Source organism: Rattus norvegicus, chromosome 1, assembly GCF_021556685.1.
Source record: "Rattus norvegicus strain SHRSP/BbbUtx chromosome 1, alternate assembly SHRSP_T2T, whole genome shotgun sequence".
Classification (NCBI taxonomy): Eukaryota; Metazoa; Chordata; class Mammalia; order Rodentia; family Muridae; genus Rattus; species Rattus norvegicus.
Genome location: NC_141534.1, coordinates 215239668 through 215263092, shown reverse-complemented (window position 1 = coordinate 215263092; position 23425 = coordinate 215239668). Strand labels below are relative to the sequence as shown.

The 23425-nt window shown below is 51.3% G+C and overlaps 1 protein-coding gene across 1 annotated transcript; it reads right to left on the bottom strand.

Annotated features, from left to right (window-relative positions):
* Window positions 1-10651: 10651 nt before the first annotated feature.
* Cd248 (CD248 molecule) lies at window positions 10652-13216 on the bottom strand. Its single transcript, NM_001106325.1, has one exon. It carries the CDS (start codon window positions 13166-13168, stop codon window positions 10874-10876), a length of 2295 nt encoding a protein of 764 aa, NP_001099795.1. The 5' UTR covers window positions 13169-13216; the 3' UTR covers window positions 10652-10873.
* Window positions 13217-23425: the final 10209 nt, after the last annotated feature.

Below are 23425 nucleotides of genomic sequence, written 5' to 3'. Positions count from 1 at the left end.
TTTGCTCACGGTGTCTACTGCACAAGAGTGCTAGGCTGGGGAGAAACATGAATGTAATCAATTCCCTGACTTTGAGTAGTATGGGGAAAACAGAAGCAAAGATCCCGTGGCTCTAGGCCCATATGTGTTTAAACTGGAGCCACGGTGAATAGTTGAGAAGGGAGAAGGCAGCTTTACATGAAGACTTAGTAGGACTTGGCCAAAGTCCTGCTATCTGCAATGAAGTCTAGCTCAGTGGGTACAGCGCTTGTCTAGCAGGCAAGAGGCCCAGGGTTCCACCTTCAACACTGAATAGCAAGCATGGTAATGTGAGTCTATCGTCAGTGTTCAGAAGGTAGAAGCAGGAGGTTGGATGTTCAAGGTCATCCTCAGCTAAGTATGGAGTTCAAGATTAGCCTGGGACACATGAGACTCCACATAATAAATAAACAAACCAATAACTGAAGTAGAAAACCTTACAGTGCCCCAAATACCAAGAAGTCTTCCGGGGTTGGGGATTTAGCTCAGTGGTAGAGCGCTTGCCTAGGAAGCGCAAGGCCCTGGGTTCGATCCCCAGCTCCGAAAAAAAAAGAACCAAAAAAAAAAAAAAAAAGAAGAAGAAGAAGAAGAAGAAGACTTCCTGGGGAGGCCGCTGTCCTTCCTCCTCCTCCTCCTCCTCTAATACCATAGCTGCCAAGTGCTCACCCACCCTTCTCCCTCAATAGTAGGAATCCAATTGTACCCTAGATGGCAATGACTCCGGCCATAGACAACATGTCGATCCTCCCTTGCATCTATAGTGTGACATAATTCTAAGACACAATCAGAAGGAGCGAGAAGGGATTTCTTTTTTTTTTTTTTTTTTTTTTTTTTTGGTTCTTTTTTTTTTCGGAGCTGGGGACCGAACCCAGGGCCTTGTGCTTCCTAGGTAAGCGCTCTACCACTGAGCTAAATCCCCAGCCCCGAGAAGGGATTTCTAATGATGTCTTTTAAGATAGAAACGATGTTGGGGAAAGCTGTTGCTTTTTGTTTTCTTTTACTCCACCCATCCTGTATTCACACGGGACTGTGCATGTGACAGCCGGAACTCCAGCAGTTCTCTTGGATCTGGAGGTAACTTTGAAAATTGCAGCCGTGTGCAGAGAATAGTAATACCAAGATAAAAGATCCTGGGTTCCTATTGGCTCAGTGGGGGGTCCCGAATCGCTCCTGGTTGCCTACTTCCAGACTTCAACGAAAAAGGGGTAAAATGTAGTTTATTTAAGTCTCTATTTTCCCCTTCATTTCTATTACCAACAACCTCTATTAATTATCAGGCAGTGGTGGCACACAGCTTTAATGCCAGCATTCAGGAGGCAGAGGCAGGCAGATCTCTGTGAGTTTGAGACTAACCTGGTCTACAGAGCGAATCCCAGGACAGCCAGGGTTATACAGAGAAACCCTGTCTTGAAAAAAAACCCAACCAAACCAAGAAGGAACTACGGTCCTTGCCATCTCCTTTTTGCAGCTGTGGGTGAAGAATGCAGTCAAAGCACAATGCAGACTCCCATCTCTGCCTACCACATAGACGGCTTCCTCTGGAGCTCTCCGGAGTCCAGCTGGATTCTTTGGAGTCTCTCCATGCACAGGTCTGGCATAGGACTAACTAGAGACGTCGATTAGAGCAGCCACTCATGGATTTCTGGGGCCTGGGTCCCCTCATGCCTGGCAGCTGCTGCATGGACAAGAACAGTTGTCGCACAGAGGCACAGCTGAAGGTTCTTATACAGACATCAGGCGTAAGCGGAGAGAACATCGATCCCACTTCTCCACGGGGTGGAAGCACAGCCCTGGGATCCCAGAACTAGGAAGTGAAAGCAGAAGAATCAGGAGTTCAAGGTCACTTTAGACTATGTAGTGAGTTCCAGTCCAGACTCTGGTACCTGAGACCCTTTCTCAAAAAACAAAAATAAACAAACCACTCCCCCCACTTCCCAAATAAAAACAGGAGCTGGGAGAAATAAGAAAAGAGATAATAGCTGAGCCCAGGCCACTGCCCCGTGACCTCTACAGCTTGGTGTGCCTTTTACGATGTCGGCTGAAGGCAGGGTGGTGGCAGTATGTCAGATGTGGGTCTCTCAGGACAGAGTGACCTGCTAAGGTCATGTATTGGGGTATTTCATATTCATAAATTTAGGTGGCAGGGATGAGGGACAATTTTTTGGATTTTTTTTTAAAGACAGGGCTCTGTGTGTGTGTGTGTGTGTGTGCGCGCGCGCGCGTGCGCGTACACACACACACACACACACACACACACACACACACACACACACACACACACACACACGCATCCCCTGGCTGGCCTGAAATTAGTTCTGTAAACCAGGCTGGCCTCAAACTCACAGAGATCCACCTGCTTTGGCCTCCAAAGTGCTGGAGTTGAAGGCATGCACCACCACTGCCCAGGGTAAGTATACTTCTTCTTTTTTTTTTTAAGATTTATTCACTTATTATATATAAGTACACTGTAGCTGTCTTCAGATACATCAGAAGAGGACATTGGATCTCTTTACAGATGGTTGTGAGCCACCATGTGGTTGCTGGGAATTGAACTCATGACCTCTGGAAGAGTAGTCGGGTGCTCTTAACCGCTGAGCCATCTCTCCAGCCTGTATACTTCTAATACTATAAATCACCCAGACTGTGATATCCAGATACAGAAACAGAAAACGAGTTAGTTCTGGCTATTTCCCTGGACTAGTATAGCGTCAGGGCTCACTGTGGACACCCCTGACAATTTTTGGGGGGTTCTTTCAGCAGCACCATATGATGAACAGACAAACTCACATTGTCAGCCAGGACCTCTGGCTGGAGTTGCAGATGCCAGTGTCCATGACTTGGGCAATCCAAGGATAACAGCCAAATACTTGGAACTCAGTGCTGACAAACAGGATGTCTCAGTCCACACACACAACTCAAGTACTTGCCACTAGGCCTCATCACCTCTCGGTGCTGTTACACTGTAGATCAAAGTTCAGCATGAGGCAGGAGCAAACCACTGACCATGATACCTCCTCATGGATTTCCATCACCACCTGAATAAATGACACCACCCAAGGGGATAAGGAAAACTCAGAAGTCAGAGCTGGAGGGGTGGCTCAGTGGTGAAGAGCACTTACCAAGTTCAATGATCAGCTGGTGGCTCCTAAACGCCTATAACTCCAGTTCTGGGGACATGACTCCCTTTCCTGGCCTCCAGTCATACTGTGTTCCTGTGCTCCAACCTACACAGAGACATACATGTAACATACACATAGTGATGGTGCCATACGCTCTTCCTCCCAGCACTTGAGAGGTAGAGGGAAATGGATCTCTGTGAGTTTGAGGCAAGTCAGATTTGCAAAGCTAGTTCTGGACAGCCAGGGCTACACAGAAAGGCCTTGTCTCGAAAAACACAACAAAACAAAACTTTAAATCTTTTGCTAGAGAGGTGGCTCAGTGGTTAAGAGCACTGACTGCTCTCCCAGAGGTCCTGAGTTCAATTCCCAGCAACCACTTGGTGGCTCACAACCATCTGTAATGAGATCTGATGCCCTCTTCTGGTGTCTGAAGACAGCTAGAGTGTATTCATATACATAAAATAAATAAATCTTAAATAACAACAAAATCTTAAAAAAAAAATAAAACCAAAAACCTCAGACATCTTTTTTTTTCTTTTTTTCGGAGCTGGGGACTGAACCCAGGGCCTTGTGCTTGCTAGGCAAGCACTCTACCACTGAGCCAAATCCCCAACCCAACTTCAGACATCTTAATGGCCTCCCCCTCTCCTTCCCTTTCAGTCCCTCTCTGGGTCCTCTTACCTCTGTGTGCCCGTTCCTCTCAGTTTTGTCTCCTTCACAGCCCAATTCCCCCACTACCTACCTTCAGGCCAGATCTATTGTCTGCCATGCTGGCTAATTTTCTGTCCACTTAACATTAAACTAGAGTCATTTTGGAAGAGGAAATCATAACTGAGAAAATGTCTCCACTAGATGTCTTAGTGCATTTTCTTGCTTAATGATGGATGTGGGAGGGAGGGCTTAGCCCATTCTGAGTGGTACCACCTCTGGCTGACAGTCCTGGTGCTGTAACAAGGCAAGCTGAGAAAGCCACAAGAAGCCAACCAATAAGCAGTATTTTTCCATGACCTCTGCTTCAGTTCCCGACTCCAGGTTCCTGTCCTCCCTGAGCTCCTGCCTGACTTCCCTTAGTGATAGAGTAGTGTACCTCGGAGTTGTAGGCTGACACAAACCCTTTGCTCTCCAACCTGTTTTGGTCAAGGTGTTTTATCACAGCAATAGAAACCCTGACTAAGACACCCTATGAGTGCCCTCTGTTCGCGAAGTTTTTTGGTGTGTTTGCAAGTGGTCTTGCTTTATGGGGTAAACTTTAATTTTTTTCAAACCTTATTTTTAATGATGCTTCCTGTATGCTTTAACCTCCCTTTTAGTCCACCACCCACCAGAGGTAGCAGAAAAGAAAGGATACGGGGTAGCAGGGGAGAGGGAAAGGAGGGGAGTGAACCTGTTTAGAACAGTTCTTTAGGGCTGGAGGGATGGCTCAGTGGTTAAGAGCACTGACTGCTCTTCCAGAGGTCCTGAGTTCAATTCCCAGCAACCACATGGTGGCTCACAACCATCTGTAATGAGACCTGATGTCTTCTGGTGTGTCTGAAGACAACTACAGTGTACTTATATAAAAAGATCAGTTCTTTAGAGCAACTCCCATCTGTGTTGTCTGGAAATCAGCCGTTCAGTTCACAGGTCAGCTTGATCCACTTACAAACACTTCACAGATACAGCAGCAGTCGAGTTTGGTAGAGCGGGGTTAGCAATGGTGGTGACATGACGTAGCAGAGATAGTCAGGCCTCAGCCTCAGCACAAGTCAGCAGGAGGGCCCAGGAAGAATGCCAAGAGAAGCTTTTGGCTGTGCCTCTCTCAGCGAAGTGAAAATCAGCAAAGACACGAGACCCACAGGCATTGCACGGCTGGCTCTAGAAGCAAGCCAAGCTCAGCCTCCGCCACTGTCCATCCAGTCCTATTTATTCCCTCCAAACATCATGTGTCCTCCATGGGTCTTGCCTTGGACGTGCGTCTGTCTCAGCTGACATCACTCTGCCAATCACACCGAGTCCAAAGAAGGCAGCACATCACAAGTTTTTTTTTAATTTTATTTTTCTTGGATATTTTATGTATTTACATTTCAAATGTTATTCTCCCCCCCATACCCCCTCCCCCACCATAAGTTTTTTTTGGGTACGTTTCTCTCTATGGAGTCCCAGCAAATGCAGCTCAAGTATGCAGTGTAAGGTGGATCAATACAGGCCTGTCGATAGCAAAGGATCCTTCATCGTGCGTCCTTTCCCATGCTTGCTTTAGCAGAACATCCTCCCTCCTGTGTCTGCTTCAGCTAGATGTTCCATCACATGTTTGCCCTGGCAAAACACCATCCAACCAACTTTCCAAAGAGCCCTTCAGTTTCCATTTCATTATGGATTCTGCCTTGTGTCCCTGTGCCACTTGTGTCCTGACCTTACTGGAGTCTGAAGCATAGCAGGGTTTCAAGATACTGAGGAGATGAATGGCCAGGGGCCTGAGCCATAGATGGAGGACACAGTAACTACTAGAGAAGGTCCTCCCCAACTTTTCAGACAAGCAGGCAAGCTCAGAACAAGTAGAAAACTTGCTGGAGGTCCCCCGGCCATTAAATAGCAAAGCTGGAACCTACCCAGCCTGTAAGACATAGAGTGACAGATCCTACTGTTGACTGACTTTCCCATGAACACCTCTGATGGTTCCGAAACCTCTGCTAAGCATGAGCTGCAGGCCCCATACTGCAGCCTGTGATGACACACTGTCCAGATCCCCTGTACAGAGGTGATGTTTTATTTTTTATTTATTTATTTATTTATTTATTTTTGGTTCTTTTTTTTCGGAGCTGGGGACCGAAGAGGTGATGTTTTATTTCCTGGCATCCCCCACAACCTGGGCAACAGGTGGTTAACTCTTTTTGGTTTTTTTGGGTTTTTTTGTTTTTTGTTTTTGTTTTTTTTTTTTTTGGTTCTTTTTTTCGGAGCTGGGGACCGAACCCAGGGCCTTGCACTTCCTAGGTAAGCGCTCTACCACTGAGCTAAATCCCCAGCCCCTAGGTGGTTAACTCTTACTGAGAGAAGAAGTCAATCCCAGTACTGTCAGCCTGAGAGTCTTCCATATGCCATCAATCCCTAAAGTTCCTGGAGCTGGAGAGACAGTTGGTAAAGCGGTTACCTTGAGAGCATTGAGATCTGAGTTCACTCGCCAGTACCCGGGTCAAAGGCTAGGTGGTTCTTGCATCTGATGCCAGTGTTGGGGAAAAAGAGACTGCAGGATCCCTGAGGCTCCCTGGACAGCCAGCCTGAAGTCCCAGGGAGAGACCTGTCACCAAAGGTAAGGTAGACAATCCCTGAGGAAAGACACTCAGGTTGATCTCTGGCCTTTGCACATGCACACACATGAACCTGGCTGTGTTAGTTGTCGGTTGCTGTGACAAAAGACACTGCTAAAAGCAACTTAAGGAAGGAGGATCCTTTTTCAAAAGATTTATTTATTTATTTATTTATTTATTTATTTATTTATTTATTTATTATAGGTACACTGTAGCTCTCTTCAGACACACCAGAAGAGGGCATCAGATCCCATTATAGATGGTTGTGAGCCACCATGTGGGTGCTGGGATTTGAACTCAGGACCTCTGGAAGAGTAGTTGGGTGCTCTTAACCGCTGAGCCATCTCTCCAGCCCGCAGTCAGTGTTCTTAACTGTTGAGTCATCTCCTCAGTCCCCCACATTTTAAAATAATAACAAATATACCCTCACATATATAATAAATAAATACCACAGGGTTTTGAATCTGCCTTCTATTTCTATTCTGGTCCCTAACTCAGGCAATGCCTTTGGCTCCCATATCTGTTATGTGATAGCAAGAATGGCATCTAAATCATGGTCCTTACAGCTCTCAGTTGGGCTCTGTGTGTCTTGGGCTAGGACAGGGCAGAAAATTCCCTGTTATTTTCAATTTGCATCAAATGCTACCACTGCCCGGAGTAGCAAGGGTACTGAAGTTGGCTTGCAGTCTTGGGCCTGAACCTGTTCCAGGGGCCTGTAGGAGTGGTGAGTGTTTGAACTTCACCACTAACTGAAGTAGGTTGGGAAAGGGTGACCAGTAGAAGCAGGCTGGAAGACCGTCCCTCCCCCTCTCCTCTCTGTTGGCCCCAGAGGTACCTGAAAGAGTTTTATGGAACCTGTGGACTTCTGCCCTCTAAAACATACTCTCAGAAGCAGTGGGTGGAAAGTATTTTTAGTTCATGTTTAGGCTAAAAGAAGTCTGAACTGAGATTCTGGTTGACGTCAACACTTTCCTAAAAACTACCACCTTCAGCTTCCGAACAGGGCTTCAGAGCCAAACCGCACCCTACAGAGAGTAAATACCATACTTCAGAGCACTTGATGGAACCACTGGAACCCACTTCAATGATTCTGGGCTTCCGGCTGAGAAAGTGTGCTTTCACCTCTGAGAACAGGATTATGGGGAGGAACAATTTGAGTTCTACCAGCCAATTTAAAGGTTTTTCCAGGGCCACTTGATAGGGTGACTTGACAACTGAAATGAAGCCCCCTTGGGTACAGGATTCCAAACAAGAGGAAGAATATTTGTCCTGTGGGACAGGGGATCGGCAGGTGTTTAGTAGCACAAACAAATCAAACAATTATTGAACAATATGTATGCATTTTAGGAGACCCTTCCAGTGGCTGCAAGTCTGTGGTACCAACGCCAGATGGCGCGAAATGGCCACTCATTGACACTGTCTGGCTCTAACTGTATGAATAAGGAGGAAAAAGAGCTGAGATGGGGTTCTCTGTTTAGAGGTAAGAGGGTTGGAGTGTGTGCATGTGTGTGTGGTGAGTGTGTGTGCACCGGCCAGGTGTATTTCACATCCAGGGAAGCAGAGTACATATGTGGAAGGGGCTATCCACAATCCAGAGGCGGAGCATGAGTGGGAAGGTAGAGTTTCTGTTTTCTTTCCCAGGGTGGGAGGTACTTCTGAGGAGTCTGGAGAACAGGCTTTTGGTGGTTTTGGATTGTCTGAGAGTCTGTTTTGTTTTGAGACAGGGCTTCTTCTCTGTGAAGCCCTGGCTGTCCAGGAACTCACTCTGTAGACCAGGCAGATCTCAAACTCAGAGATCCACCTGCCTCTGGCTCCTGAGTGCTGGAATTACAGGCATGCACCACCTCTGCCCAGCAAGAGGACTTTTCAAAAATTGCTTTTTAAAATTTGTGTGTGTGTGTGTGTGTGTGTGTGTTGTATTGGTGATAGTGCGCTTGTGGAGGTCACATGACAATTTGCGGGTGAGGGTCCCAGGGATGGATCTCAGACCGTCAAGCTTGGCAATAGGCGTCTTTACCTATCTCGCAGTCTTTTTTTTTTTTTTTTTCTTTTTTTCGGAGCTGGGGACCGAACCCAGGGCCTTGCGGTTGCTAGGCAAGCGCTCTACCACTGAGCTAAATCCCCAACCCCCCTATCTCGCAGTCTTAAAAGGGCTTCCTTGGGTGGATCCGATTTAAAGGTATTATTAAGAGGCATGGCTTGTGAGCACCTTTTTAGGGCTAGACAGAGGAGGGTTTAAGCAAGTGAATATTACCTGGGGTTAGATCTGCGGGCCTGAGCTCTGTACGGGGGCAGAGTCTGAAGAATAACTCGAGGGCAATTCAATTCCCTGGAGGGCGGAGTTTGCTTGCGTCTTTTAAGATCAGCGTCTGTGTCTTGGAGGGAAATCCTGCAGAGTCCCAGACTCTGACGGGACGAAGCACGAGAATGCGCAAAGCCTGGGCGGAGTTCTTACCTCGGTGAAGACAAGATTTATAAACAGCTCTCCTCTCCGCTACTGCCTAGATGTGGAGACGCAGCTTGTTGGTTATGGGCGGGGTCCTGGGGGAGCTGATAAGGCAGGGGGCTAGCCATAGCTCTGAAGGCATCTTTGAGCTGGCGAGGGGTGAGGCTATGGTTTTGGTGGGCGGGGCCTCCGGGAATACTCCGGAGAGTTTTCCACCCCCCTTCCCCCGCCTCCAAGGGGCGTGGCTCATTGATTGGGAGGGCGGGGCTCATAATCTAGGCCACCTCCACCGCGCTGAGGTGAGATGAGGCCTGAGAGTTAATGGGCGGAGCCTGAGATTCAGCTTTCGGTTAAGGCGGAGCCTGAGTCTGGGCGCAGGCGGGGGCTCTGCCCTGGGAGGCCGTCTGTTCAGGCCCGCACGCAGCTCCGCATCTGGTGCTCATTACTAGAGGACAAAGAGCCGGCTCTGGGCCCCCTTCCCCACACCCATCCTCCCGCGGACTGCAGCGCATTTAACTCTTTCTTTCCCTCAGGGTGCTGTCTACCCTCTGCCAGGGGTCATGGGAAGGAGCTTCAGACCTCCGTCCCAGCAGACGGTGTCATTCCATAAGTGGTGCCTCAGGCCCAAGCTTTCTAGAAAACCAGGCGACCTCTCCCCACTCCATCCATCAATCCCCCGCCCCCTCGACTGAGTCTCCGAGGTTAAAGCTGGGAAGGATCTGGCAGGGGCGTCTGGTTTGAGTTAGGGGAACGTGAGAGTGGCTACCCGGGCGGTGCGTTCCCTCTGCCCCCCTCTGTGAACCCCCACTCCTAGTTGGTCCCCAGCCCCCGCACTCCCTCTCCTGGTCTCCCGGGATACAATCCTTGGGCGAGAATGTAGCATTGGAACTTCGAGTAGAGAAAGGGAGCTGGGCCACCCCTCCTCACCTGCCTGGGGTGGGGGTGCAGCCCAGTCTTAATTAGAGGCCCCGAGAGGGCTGAGCTGAAAAATTATAGAGGTGGTGGAACCGGCGCCTCCCTCTTCCAGGTCCCGTCCCTTCCCCCCAAGACAGTCAGCTGAGGATGGGGGGGGGGGGGAGGTTATCTCATACTCCACACTCGTGATCTCTGACCAAGACACCAGCCCTGAATATCTTGGGTCTTCCTTCAAGCTGCTAGGGTCTGCCAGGATCTTTCCTAGCGTGCCACTTTCACCCCACAGGGTGAGGAGTAAAATGTATTCCCTAGTGGGAAGGCCTTGTTTCTAAGTGGACCAGGGAGGTAGAACTGGGCTTCCCCCAACCCAGCCTCCTGGGTACCTATCTAGGCATACCTACATCCCTAAAGTGGCTGAGTCCTTGGCTGATTCCCTGTCCAGACTTCTGGGCAGCCTATGACGATGAGAAAGAATGTTCAGAAGAAAGTTCAGAATAGCAGACCACTGGAGACTCTTCTTATCTCTAGTCTCTATTCTCCTAATCTCCAGTCCCATCCTACCTGAGATTCCCAAACTCCAGCTGGACTCCAGTTCATCAGAGCCCTCACCTCAAGACCTTCCCCCAGATTTTCCTTGCATTTTAATAAAATGGGGAACAAGTACAGACGGGGCGGTCTCCTTTACCAAACCCCAAGACCACTTGGCCTGCTGTGTGACATTGGACAAGGCCCTGCCCTCTCCTGTCTCGTTTCACTGAAAATTGTGAAGTATATCTCCTCTTAAAGGGCTCTTACCTTACCTAGATAAATGGAAGGGAGCTCCATTTCCCCCTGAGGCCTCCCAGACCCTTCCCTCAGGCATCAGCGGGGATCACGGACTTTGGGTGAGGTTGGCACGCCATTTATTGGAGAAGATCCCAGCACCCACCCCTTGAGGTCCTGGAGTCCTTCAGTGTGTCCTTTGCCATGAATGCTGGGTTCAAGGAACAGAACCTTCTCTGTCCATCTGGGCAGCTCTCATAACTCCCTGGTGTGGTCTCAGCCATAAGCAAGTCCTTTCCTTCTACCCCTCAAGGGGTATCTGCACTCCATCACACACTGGTTCTACAGGTCTGTACCCCTGTAAGGCTGCCTCTGGGGGGCATGGGTTCTGTTGAGCTCTTGTTCCCAGCATGCGTGACCCAGCGATAGCAGTCAGTGATACGCTTGTTGGGCGTATGGGAGCCACAGCGAGTGCAGTACACAATGCCCAATGCGAGCAGGACCACCAAGAAGACACACGTTGGTACCAAGAGTGCCACCAGCAGCCATCGGTCATCTCTCTGGCTTTGGCCTGCAAGACCCAACTCTGCCAGGGCTGTTGGAGCTGCTGTGGGGGCCACTGAGTGCAGCCTTGGCACTGATTTGGGACTGGGAGCTCCTTCCCTTGGGACCTGAGGGGCTCTGGAATAGGAGTGTGTAGGGCTGATAGATGAGGTCTGGTTAATGGGGCTCTGAGGGGGCAGGGGAGAAGGGAAGGCTGGGGGCTGGTTGGCAGTAGGCACAGGGGGTTCATGGACAGAAGACCTGGAGTTGGTAGGCAGAGAGGGCTGGAGAGCTGAGACAGAAACCTGGGGAGCCTGGGTTCTGATACCTGGAACATCTGGGAGCAAAGGATGGTGACCGGCTTGGGAAGTGGTATCCCCAGGGTCAAGGTGAGATGGGATTAGAGGCAAATTAGTGATAGTGTGGGTGTCTGGAGACATAGGGGCCTGCTGGGGAGGGAAGACTTGGGGATATTTCGTTGAGATGATGGGGGGCTGGTGAGGAGGAGGCTGTGCTGGGTGAGTGGCTGAGGTTATCCCAGGCTTGTGGCCAAAAGGCAAGTCTGGATAACTGGCCTTGATTTTGGGGATCTGGTGCTCAGGGAGCACGGCTGGAGGTGTGGTAGGGGCTAGGGCAGGTGGGTGGACAGGGTTAAGGGGTAGGTGTGTGGCTGAAATAACAGAGGTCTTTCGGGCAGAAGGTTGTGTGGGTCGAGTGGCAGAGATTACCATGGGCCGTGTGGCAGACACCACTGAGGAGTGGTAGGGGCCCCTGGGGGCGCTAAGTGGGGGTGGCCAGGTAGGCTCCAGGTGCAATCTCTGAGGCTCTCCATCCTGTGGGAAGTTGGGCCTATAGGGCAGGCCAAAGTCAGGCGGATGTGTAGGTGCCATCCATAGGGTCCCCTGCTCCTCTGTCCAGGTGCCATCGAAGTCCTCCCAGGGCTCCTCTTCATCCTCCCCTTCTTCTCCATCATCCAGCAACTCGTCTCTAAGATCCTGGGAAGCCTGGGCACCCATAGCTCCTGCAGGGCTACAACTGATACCATCTGCCTCAAGCTCATGACCCTCCCTGCAGTAACACTCAAAGCCACCAACATAGTTGACACACATCTGCTGGCACACACCAGCAATCTGGCACTCATCCGTGTCCACGCAGCGGTGTGGCTCATCCTCAGCTGGCCGGAAGCCTAGGCGACAGTGGCAGCTGTAGCCTTGTGGCCCACCAGGCTCACACTGCTGCTCACAGGGGGCCTGGGCACAAGGGTCTTCACAACTGTGCCCATCTGCTGCTAGACGGAAGCCTTCACTGCAGCGGCAGGACATACCGCCATCCAACTCTTCCACACATTCATGTTCGCAACCCCCATTGTCAGGACCACAGCCAGTCCCTGGACACAGTGGGCCAGTCTGGGACCAGCCAACGCCACCTGAAGGTTGTTTCACACACAACAGAGACGTTCCCCTGCCAGCTTGGCACTGCACAGCTGCCACGGAGCCAAAGGGTAGCCATTCGAACTCACTGGAAACCAGGTTGAAGGGTGTGGTGTAGATAGCTGGACCGGCTTGGCCCACCTCAAGCGGCAAGGCAGGACAGGCACCCTCAAAACCAAACTGGCAGAGGTAGCCATCGACAGCCAGTGTGCACGAGCCTTCGAGCCAGCGATGTTCTCCGCTGGCCTCAAGGGCAGCACAGCGCTGGGCCGGGCAGGGTCCTTCCGTAGCCGGCTGGGCCCAGTTAGTGAAGGCGGTGTCCTGGTCTCCCGTGGTCCATATGAAGCCCCGCAGTGGGCGCTGTGGCTGGCATTGCCGAGCCTGCCGCTGCAACCCAATCCATAGCAGCCCGTTGGCGGGTCCGACGCCCACCAGGCTGTCCACACGTCGGGCCTCCTCCGGGGTCCTCGGTGTGGCCAGGTTGCCCCCCAATTCGCGGCACGACCGCCAAGCCTCCAGGAATGTGCGGCGCCGGGGAAAGAGAGCGTAGCAGCTGCTGGGGCCGCAGGCGGCTCTAGGCTCCGGCGTCCAGGGGGCCTGGCCCAGTGCGGGCACCGCGGCCGCCCAGGCCAGCAGCAGGCGCAGCAGCATCGCGACGCCCCCCGACTGGCCGGGCTCGGGCCTGCCGCTGCTCTTGACAGGGGGAGGGATCAAGGCCTCCGGCGGGAGGGCCGGGGGCGGGCCCGGCGGACTCACGCCTTGTAAGGAGTGGACTGGGGCGGCTGCCAGCTCCCCTGCTAGCTCCCCGGGGGCTGCTGGAGCAGGAAGCAGTGGGGTGGGGGGTTCTGGGGTGAGAGGCGAAGGGCAGAGGAGGGGAAGAGGTACAGTTAACTAACAGGCTACCTTAGGCGTTACAAAGCTGAGAGTCAAGGAAAGGGGACCTGCCTGCCTGAAAGGCATCCCCAATCAACTCTGAAACTTCAGCAGTGTCTTCAGCTAAGGCAGTTGGGATAAGACTGTCTTCCAGAGAGACTCCCGAAGACCGAAATCTGGATTCACCAGTATCAGTATAAGGCTGCACTCCCTGCTCAACGACATGATCGGGCCAGCTCTTTCTCATCACACATATGTGTGTGACTCCTTCCAACTCCTGTCAAGAGCATCTTCTCTGACACCCTATCTAAGGCCGCCAAACCCTAGCCTCACACATGCAGTTCTCCTGACATGCTATGTATGCCCTTAGGTGGACAAGCAAGGATGATGTGGCATGCTAGCTAAACGGTCTAAACTATGAAGCCCCGCCCATTTCTGCCTAGGTCCTGCATGAGAATCAACTTGATAACCTCCATGTGAACAACCTCAACCAGACATGTATTTGATGAGCCCCTTCGCTCAGCCTACCTCACTCCTAAGTTTTTTGGCTCCAGCAGGACCAGCATTAGGGGTTAGGGAGTGAGGAGAGGCCAAGGGCTGCTCTCCCCTTACCCTGGCTCAGTCAGGGGCCCTGGGAACCTGGACTTAGAGGGGGAGGAGACCGCCCCCAAACAGGAAATGCCTCTCTGGTCTCCTGCTGCAGGAGGGCAGGGTGCATGACTAGGCTCCATGGAGGCTGAGCTCGGTTCAGGGTGAGCAGGGCTGCTATGAAGGGGATCTGTGCACGATCATGTATGGGCATGTATGACACAGGCATCACACTGTCTTCCTTACTTTCAGGGCCTGCTGCATCGCCTGGTCAGGGTCCTCTTCCAGCCCTACCTAGAAACCTCCGGAGGTTTGCACACTGGGGTTAGCACTCAGGGTAGCCTTGGGAATCTGTGTGAAGGATTAACCCCTGAATTCTCCTTTTACCTTTTTTTTTTTTTCTTTTCTTTTTTTCCGGAGCTGGGGACCGAACCCAGGGCTTTGCACGTGCTAGGCAAGTGCTCTACCACTGAGCTAAATCCCCAACCCCCTTTTACCTTTTTTTAAAGAGATGGATTTTGCTGTGTTGCCAAGACTGTCCCAGACTCCTAGGTTCTAAGTTGCTGGCACTACAGTCACCCAACACCAGTAACCTTTTATACTCTTGTTTATTTTGACTTTTTTTTTTATAATTGCTTTCTGTTTATGAGTGTTTTATGTGCATGTATGCATGTGCACCATGTGTGTGCCTGGTACCTTCTGAAGTCGGGAGAGGGTGTCAGATTCCCGGGAACTGGAGTTACAGGTATTTGTAAGCTACCATTTGGGTGCTGGGAACCAAATTTGGGTCCTCTGCAAAAGCAAGAAGTGCTCTTAGCTGCTGGGGCATCTCTCCAGCCCTATTTTTGATTTTGGAGGCCAGGTCTCATGTGTAGCCCAGGCTGAGCTGGAGCGCACTGTGTAGTCAAGGATGACTTTGAACTCCCACTCTTTCCATTGCGTCCCGCCTGTAACCCAGGACACTCTACAGTCTCAGCGGATTTTGAGCCAGCTGGGGATGTGGCTTAGTGGCAGAGAGTGATATCTGTCTGGTCCTGGGTTGGATTCTAAAAGCACTAAAAGCCTCTGGACTATGAATGAGAAAGTGAAAGAGAAGTTTTGCTCATTGGGACACTGTCCTGGTCTGGATACTCTGCTATTGACCTATGTGAATTCAAGGCTATCTCTGAGCCTTTACTTGTGTCCCACCCCACCCCCTTACACCTCACCCCCCTTTTTTTAAATTTTATTTATTATATATAAGTACACTGTAGCTGTCTTCAGACACAACAGAATAGGGCATCAGATCTCATTATGGATGGTTGTGAGCCACCATATGGTTGCTGGGAATTGAACTCAGGACCTCTGGAAGGGCAGTCAGTGCTCTTAACCACTGAGCCATCTCTCCAGCCCCCACCTCACTCTTTTTAAAGATTGGTTTTCACTATGTAGCTCTGGCTGGTCTGGAACTCACAGAGATCCAACTGCCTCTGCCTCTCAAATGCTGAGATTAAGTGGGTGACACACACACACACACACACACACACACACACACAGAGCTCACTCTCTCTCTCTCTCACTCCTCTCCTTGTTCATTTCACTTCCCTTGCTCTTCTCTCCCCTCCCTTTCTCTTCTCTTTCTGCCATGTCTTCCCTTTTGTGTAGGTCTCACTAGAGTAGTATTGGTACTATGGGTGTGGGCCACCCCACCTGGCTTCCATTGTTCCCCTCCACGAGTGGGGAGAACTGTGTGCAGGTCCTTCAGCTCCGACCCTGTGCCACAGTACTCCCTATTTGCATATGCATTTTGTCAGCTGCAGAGCACAGGACAAATGGTTGGCAGTCTTTTGAGCAAATGTAGATGCCAGTGGGGACCGATCCCCAAGCTGCTTTCACTGCCTACCTTACAGTGCCCGAGTTGGCACTGCAGACACAGCCAGTCTGTGAGAACCGCTGTTTATACAGCCCTTGCCTTGTGCTCAAAGCATGCAGGGTTACTCCCCTTCTCAGGAGAGCAGAATCCATCGTTCCATCGGTGCAGGAGCCAAAGCTTGAGCTCATCCTTCTCTTCTATCTTTCTCCCACACCCCTTGTCCAGCATCTCGGCAAATCCTGTTGGCATCATTTTCAAAAACTAAACCAAGTGTGCGACTACCTCATGGCACCGCCTTTGCCTTCCTGTCCACCCTGGTCACAATTTTGTCCATCCCCTAATTAGAGCCCTGCAATCAAGCAATCTCTCTCTCCTCTCTCTTTTCTCTCTCTCTCTCCTCTTTCCTCTCTCTCTCCTTCCTCTTCCTCCTTTTCTCCCTTATGGGGAAAACCTTTAAAAAGAGGGCTGGAGAGCTGGCTCCGTGGTTAAGAGTACTTGCTGCTCTTGCAAAGAGCCAGGGCTGGGTTCCCATTACCCACATGGAGGCTCATAATCATCTGTAACTCCAGTTCCAGGGAATCTGATGTCCTCCTCTGACCTTTTCCATACACCGGGGACACTTGTAGTGCATATAGTATATGCAGGCAAAACACTGATAAAATAATCTTATACACATACACACAGGGAAAAACCAAACCTGGCCAGATCCAGCCACTCCTCTGCTTACAACCCTCTGGGGCCATGTCTCACTCAGAGGTAGCCAAAGTCCTGCTATGGGATCTGTCTCTAATGCTCAGTCACCCCCCTCCTCCCTTGGTCCTTCTCCTGTGGTCTTCTAGCCACTCGGCCTTGACCAAGCCTCAGGCCCACCAGGCATTGAGCTTAGGACCTTTGATTCCGTGTTCTCCGTGCAACGTCCTTCCTGCAACATCCAAATGCCTCTCTGCCTTTTACTTTCTCAGGTCTCAGTTGAAGCAGCAAAGTCCCTGACCCAAACCCCCACACAACCCTCCTCTGAGGTCTTCCCCACCCCTCACCAATTACTCACTGTCATGGCATAGCCTTTGTCTTTGACTTGAACCCCCTTACGACCTGAATCCTACCCAGAATCCCTCAATCTTAGCTGGCATTATTGACACTCCAAGATATATAATCATGTGTGGTTTGTTCTGTGCACTGACTTTGGCTCATACGTGAATAGCATCCTTCCAGTTAGGACAACAAAAACCCATCTCCAGGGGCTGGGGATTTAGCTCAGTGGTAGAGCGCTTGCCTAGCAAACGCAAGGCCCTGGGTTCGGTCCCCAGCTCCGGAAAAAAAAAAAAAAGAAAAAGAAAAAGAAAAAAAAACCCATCTCCAGGTATTGCCACGTGTCACGTGCCCAGTGGACCCCCATCCTGAGGCCCACAGCAGACTCACATGAGACCCTACTGTGCCTTGGAGCCTCTGGGCCCAGAGTCTTTGCTTGGTAAGAACTGTAAGTAAGAATTAGCAAGAAGTGCTTGAAATCTCAGTTCTTCAGAGGTTGGGGCAGAGGATTAGAAATTTGAGGTAATCCTTAGATGCACAGTGAGTTTCAGGCCAGGCTGGGATGTAAAAATATAAATGAAACCCTGATAAAACAAAACAACAACAAAAACCAAAACCAACCAACCAAATAAAACAACAACAACAACAACAACAACAACAACAACAAAACAAAAAAACAAAAAACAGGCCTGGAGAGATGGCTCAGTGGTTAAGAGCACTGACTGCTTTTCTAAAGGTCCTAAGTTCAATTCCCAGCAATCCCTTGTAAAGCTCACAACCATCTGTAATGGTAATGTGATGCCCTCTTCTGGTGTGTCTGAAGACAATGACAGTGTACACACATACATTAAATAAATAAACCTTTCAAAACAAAAGAAAAACAAACAAAAAGCCCAGCATGGTGGTGCTTGCCTTTAATCCCAGCACTTGGGAGGTCAAGGCAGGCAGACCTCTGAGTTTGAGGCCAGCCTGGTCTACAGAGTGGGTTTCAGGAAAACCAGGGGTACACAGAGAAACCCTGTCTCAAAACAAACGAATAAAAAGCTGTTGTGGGTGGGGACTTGTTGAATGACTGAAGGAGCGCAGAGAAGTGAAGAGCCTGGCTCCTGAAGGTTGGGAGGCTGGGATTTACCTGGAGCCGCTGCTTGCTCTCCACACTTGCTAGCTACCCTGTTGATGCCGATCATCCCAGAAGCGGAACGCTCCTGGTGGTGTGCATGTCTTTTGTAGATGGGGAAACTGAGGCGGTGAGTGTTTTAGAGGGGATTATCGGCAAGGCTCAGACTTGAACCCAGAGCCACTGCTTGCCGCAGAGCTTGAGTGCTGGCACACCAGGACAATGGCCTGGGCCGAGAGTTCAGATGGGATTGGAGGATGCAAAGGACTTCCTTGTCTGGCCTGAGAGAAAAATAAGGAGCAGAGGGAGGGAGGGAGGGAGGGAGGGAGGGAGAGAGAGAGAGAGAGAGAGAGAGAGAGAGAGAGAGAGAGAGAGAGAGAGAGAGAGAGTGTATAGGTCTGATGTGGGAGGCATTGAAGCTGCCCGAGAGGCAGAAGCTCCACTGTGGATTGGATGCCATGGGAAGAGAGTCAGGGCGAGGGAACTCCATGGTTGGTGGGTGATGGGACCCAAAGCCAGGGACCAGTTAGGAGTCTGCTGCAATCATCTGGGAAAGGGAAGGGATCTGGCTAGAGAGCTGGGCTACAGGGCGGGCCGGGCTGGGGGAGGCAGCCTCTGGAGGTTCCTTGGGGGCGGTTCTGAGCCTGGTCCAAGGGTGTGGTGAACCCAGTCATGCTTCGGGCAATGGCCAGTGCTGGGCGTCTGAGAAGAGGCTGTAGGATGTCTGGCAAGTGGGTGGGTCAGATCAGAGGTCAGGACCCCAGTTTTAGTTGGGCTGGGGGAGCAGGCAAAGCAAGTAGAAGGAAGAGGGTCAAAGGCCAACTTCCAGATGTACTAGCTAGACCTACTTCTAAGTGGAGGGGAGCCAAAGCAGGAAAGGGGCTGAGAGGTGGATGAGGGCACGCCTCTGGCTTCAACAAATAAAATTCGGTAGATCCAAGAGTTGGTGACATACTTTGGTGCCCAGGTGGGGAGAAGTAGGGTGGAGGTGCCCTAAGCACTTTCCTTCCTAGTTGGGATGGGGAAGGGGATGAACAGAGAGCACCAAGAATGTGGAGAACAAGAGCTTAAGAGGGGGCGGGCTTGAGGTTCTTTTTCTGTTGTTCTGGCTGAGTCTGATTCATAGTGTTCACCCACAGCACGGAGAAGATGCTAACTGATGTGATCAAAGCTTCCATGGTCCATATGTGAATGGACGCATGGGGAATGGTGGACAGATATGGAGATGCATGGAGGGGACGGATGGACGGATGGACGGATGGATGGATGGATGGACGGATGGACGGATGGATGGATGGACGGATGGACGGATGGACGGATGGATGGATGGACAGGCAGATGATGGATAGTCATACGCACGGGTGAACGGTGCACGATGTGAGTACATGGGTAGAAACACAGACGTGACAGGTAGACGGGCACATGGGGACATGGGTTGCTACACACACAGCTGAATGAATGAATGCATGGAAACAAGGATGGTTAGGAGGGAGGAAGGATTGGATGGATGGGTGGGTGGATGGGTGGATTGGTGGACGGATAAATGGACCAATGTATGTATGTATGTATGTATGTATGTATGTATGTATGTATGTATGTATGTTTGTATGTAGCAGTATATATATTTGTAGGTATGTATGCACATATGTGTAAGTGGATAGGTGGATAGGTAAGTAGATGTATATGTGAAGTTTTTTTTTTAAACAAAGTCTCATGTTGCCCAGGCTAGCTTCAAACTACTATGTAGCCAAGGATGACCTTGAAGTTATCTCTCTGCCTTTACCACCAAGTGCTAGGATTACAGCATTTATCACCTCGTTTATAAAACATTTGGATTTGGGCTGGAGAGATGGCTCAGTGGTTAAGAGCACTGACTGCTCTTTCTAGAGGTCCTGAGTTCAATTCCCAGCAACCACATGGTGGCTCACAACCATCTGTTATGAGCTCTGATGCCCTTGTCTGGTGTGTCTGAAGACAGCGACAGTGTACTCACATACATGAACTAAATAAATCTTAAAACATTTGGATGCTTGACAGAGGACGTAAGCAAAGGCCTAAGTGGTCTCTGGCAGCCACTGGAAGCCACCCTAATGAGTGGCATATTGAGAATGTAACTGGGGTTGGGGATTTGGCTCAGTGGTAGAGCGCTTTCCTAGGAAGCGCAAGGTCCTGGGTTCGATCCCCAGCCCCGGAAAAAAAAAAAAAGAAAAAAAAAAAAAAGAAAAGAAAAAAGAGAGAATGTGGGGTTGGGGATTTAGCTCAGTCGTAGAGCGCTTGCCTAGGAAGCGCAAGGCCCTGGGTTCGGTCCCCAGCTCTGAAAAAAAAAAAAAAAAGAACCAAAAAAAAAAAAAGAGAGAGAGAATGTATCTCTACTCTCTGTAGGACAAACCAAGGCAGGGACAGCTTGGGTTACCACCGCAAGGAACAAATGGGATGAGTCCCCCAACACAGCTGTGTTCTTTAATGGGGCCTGAGGCTAGTGTCTTTCTGACTGGACTAGAGGTGGGAGTAACAGGGTGCACCATCTCAAATTCTGCTCACGGTGGGAGCCAGAAGGCTGGGTCTCCCTGCTGTGATAGTGGTCCTGCCCATATTCCCAGGAAACCTTGTCCAGGACATGCAAGAGGGAGATGGTTTTGGATGCAATTTGTAGACCCAGAGCAGAGTGGGAAAGGTAGTCTAAAGGATAGCTGGCCCAGAGAAGGGCCCCACAGAACAGCTGGGGGGGGGCTGGGTAAGATTGGGGGCACCCCCTGGGCAGGCACCCTTAAGAATCTTGGCCTGCTGGCCTGCTGAGCCAGCACATTGCTTTGTGTGCAAATCACCTCCTCTTCTCTCTCTTGTCCCCACCCCCACCTCAGTCCCCATCTAAACTCTTCTCAAACCATCCCAGCTTTCAGGCTTCAGGAGGAAGGGCTGAAAGAGGGCGGGAGGCACCCAGTCTTGGGTGGGAGCCAAGGTGGGTGGGTGGGAGAGGTTTACCCTGGGCAGCAGTGGAGGAGGAAAGAGAACATTCGCAACCTCCTCCCCTCCCCACTGCTGGGGCCACGCCCTTTGTGCTTCTGGCAAGGCAGCCCTGCAGGGAGGGGGGTCATGCTGCTGGGGACAGGATGGGTGGGAGACAGAGGTTTGGAGAACTCAAACTGGGAAGAAGGGGTTTTGGCCCTCCTCAGCATCCTTGAAGCCAAAGAATTCTGACAGCTGGGGGTAGCTGAGGGTAGAGCGGGGCCTTAGTCATAGAGACCTTGTATGCATGTGGCTACAGGACAATGTACTTGCGTGCACAGGATCGTGCATACGCATGTGTTTGCACAACCTTGGCGTGGCTACACATGTACACAGCTGGGTGTCCCAGCAAGTTCACACCTGTGCCCACAGCTGCAAGAATGAAGTAAATGGCTCCTTGGAACATCCAGCCTAGGTCCAGCTGGGAGCCCAGTTCTCTCTCCTAGCAGATGCCTGACCTGAACATCTGGCCACATCTGCCCTCAAGAAAGGGAATCCTGGAACCCAGGTCTAGGCCAGAAGGGCCAGCCCTGCCTGAGTTGTACAGGCAGCTCTTCTGAAGACCGGCACAAGGGAAGGATCGATGGGGTCAGCCTAGTGTGTTGAGGATGTCTCTAACCAGTCCAAACTCCTAGGTCCTCACCCCGACCACATATACCCAGGCCTGGGACCAAGGCGACTGGTCCCACTGTCACAGGGCGAGTTCCTTTTTGCCACATCTTTCCCCAGTTACTCCAGTTCCAACTTCTCTGATCTCTGCCACGCCGACACATCAGGAACTTTCTTCCTGCATCACACCTCTTTTTCCTGCACCCTCGTCCCCCAGGATCCTGGTCTTCACCTCTCCTGCCTATCTCTCTGTGTCCTCTCTGTATCAGGGGTCTCCTGACCTAAGAATTGTCCCCCTGTTGGTCTGGGGTCTGTCATTGCTCTCAGCTTCCTCCTGTCTCTGCATCTCCCGTCTCTCCCTCATCTGTGCAGCAGTGTCTCTCTTGTCACCGTCCCTTGGGTGGTCTAGCCTCCCTCCTCTCTCTGTACTGTATTCTGGGGGTTGGCTGAGTCAGAAGCCAGGTCTGGGGTCTGTGACCGAGGCCAGGAAGGAGAACCCAAGCAGACATGATATTTACGTTGGGACTTCAAAGTGGAGCCCGGAGCTGTGGTGGGGGTGGAGGGGGCTGGCAAGCAAAAGCCAGACTGAGGTCAGATCACGCTCCTCCCCAGTGAGGGTCTCCTTGGTGACACACACCTCCCCCGTGGGACACCAGATCCAGAGTAGGGATGGAATGGTCTATTTTGGTGCAGAGTTCCAAGAAAGGCACTTCCTGTACCCTCACCCTGCCCCCCATCCTTTCTTCCTGTCACCCTGCAGCAGAGTCTGGGCAGCTCGGTCCCACCCCCACTCCCTTTGAGCATCCCTCAGTTGAGAGCACAAGGATTTCTGGGGATGGCAAGGAGTAAAGGGCTCAGTCTCAGCAAGAAAACAACCCAGGCTCTGGGCAGCCATGAATTCTCACGTTCTGGCAGAGGCTTAGGCTGGCAGGGTGGTGTGGGTCTGTCACCCTGTCAGTCCCATGCATTGGGACCAGGCAAATGTGGCCTTTCCTGACCTTTAGAGTCCACCAAGCGAACTGCCAGCCTGAACCTGGAGGCTCCAAGATGGGCTGAAGGTCACCTCCCCAGCTAAAGACATCCAGCTGCTAAGGCCAGGAAGGGTGGGGAGTCCCAGCCTGGAGGGCGGGGGCTGATTGTCTCATCCCACAGCTCAGCCTAGGGGCCTAAGTCCTACCCAGGGGGAACTCTTCAGGAAGGGCCACCACCATGACACTCAGATCCAAAACCCACTCAGGTCCCCAGAGCCCCAGCTCCTGGGCCAGTGCTCTTCCCCATCCTCCCTCCTTTGGCTCCTCCAGTGAATCAGGCTGGAATCTGATGAGCTCAGGCTGCCCCGCCCAGCCTGCCTGCCTCAGCTCCTGCCTAGCCTGTGAGGTCACCGCACCCTTTCAAGGGTCTTCCCAGCAATTCAGTCTCCTCAGGGGGCCCACCAAGGGCTGTGTGGGGGAGTGAGGCCAGGAGAGCCCAGGCTGGGTGGGAGATATTAGGAGATTGGGGTTGGATCTTCAGTTCGTGCTCCAAAGTATAAAAAAATGTGAATTGTGTGTGTTGTGGGGGTGCTTACACTTCCAGGGCTCAGAAGGAGCGGGAAGCAGAAGCTATCCTGTGTCTCCAGGAGCATGGATGTAATTGTGTCTGAGTAATGACATGTGTGTTGTTAGTGCTTTTGCACAGGTAGGCCTGTGTCAAGATGTCTGTGTGCCACTACAGGCCTGTATCCACTATCCCCAAGTGTGTCCTAGTGGTGTCTGGGTGTGCCTGTTAGTCTTGGGAATGCCTGGGCACTCTACTTCCCACCTGGGATAACAGCATCACTTTCCTTTGGAATGTG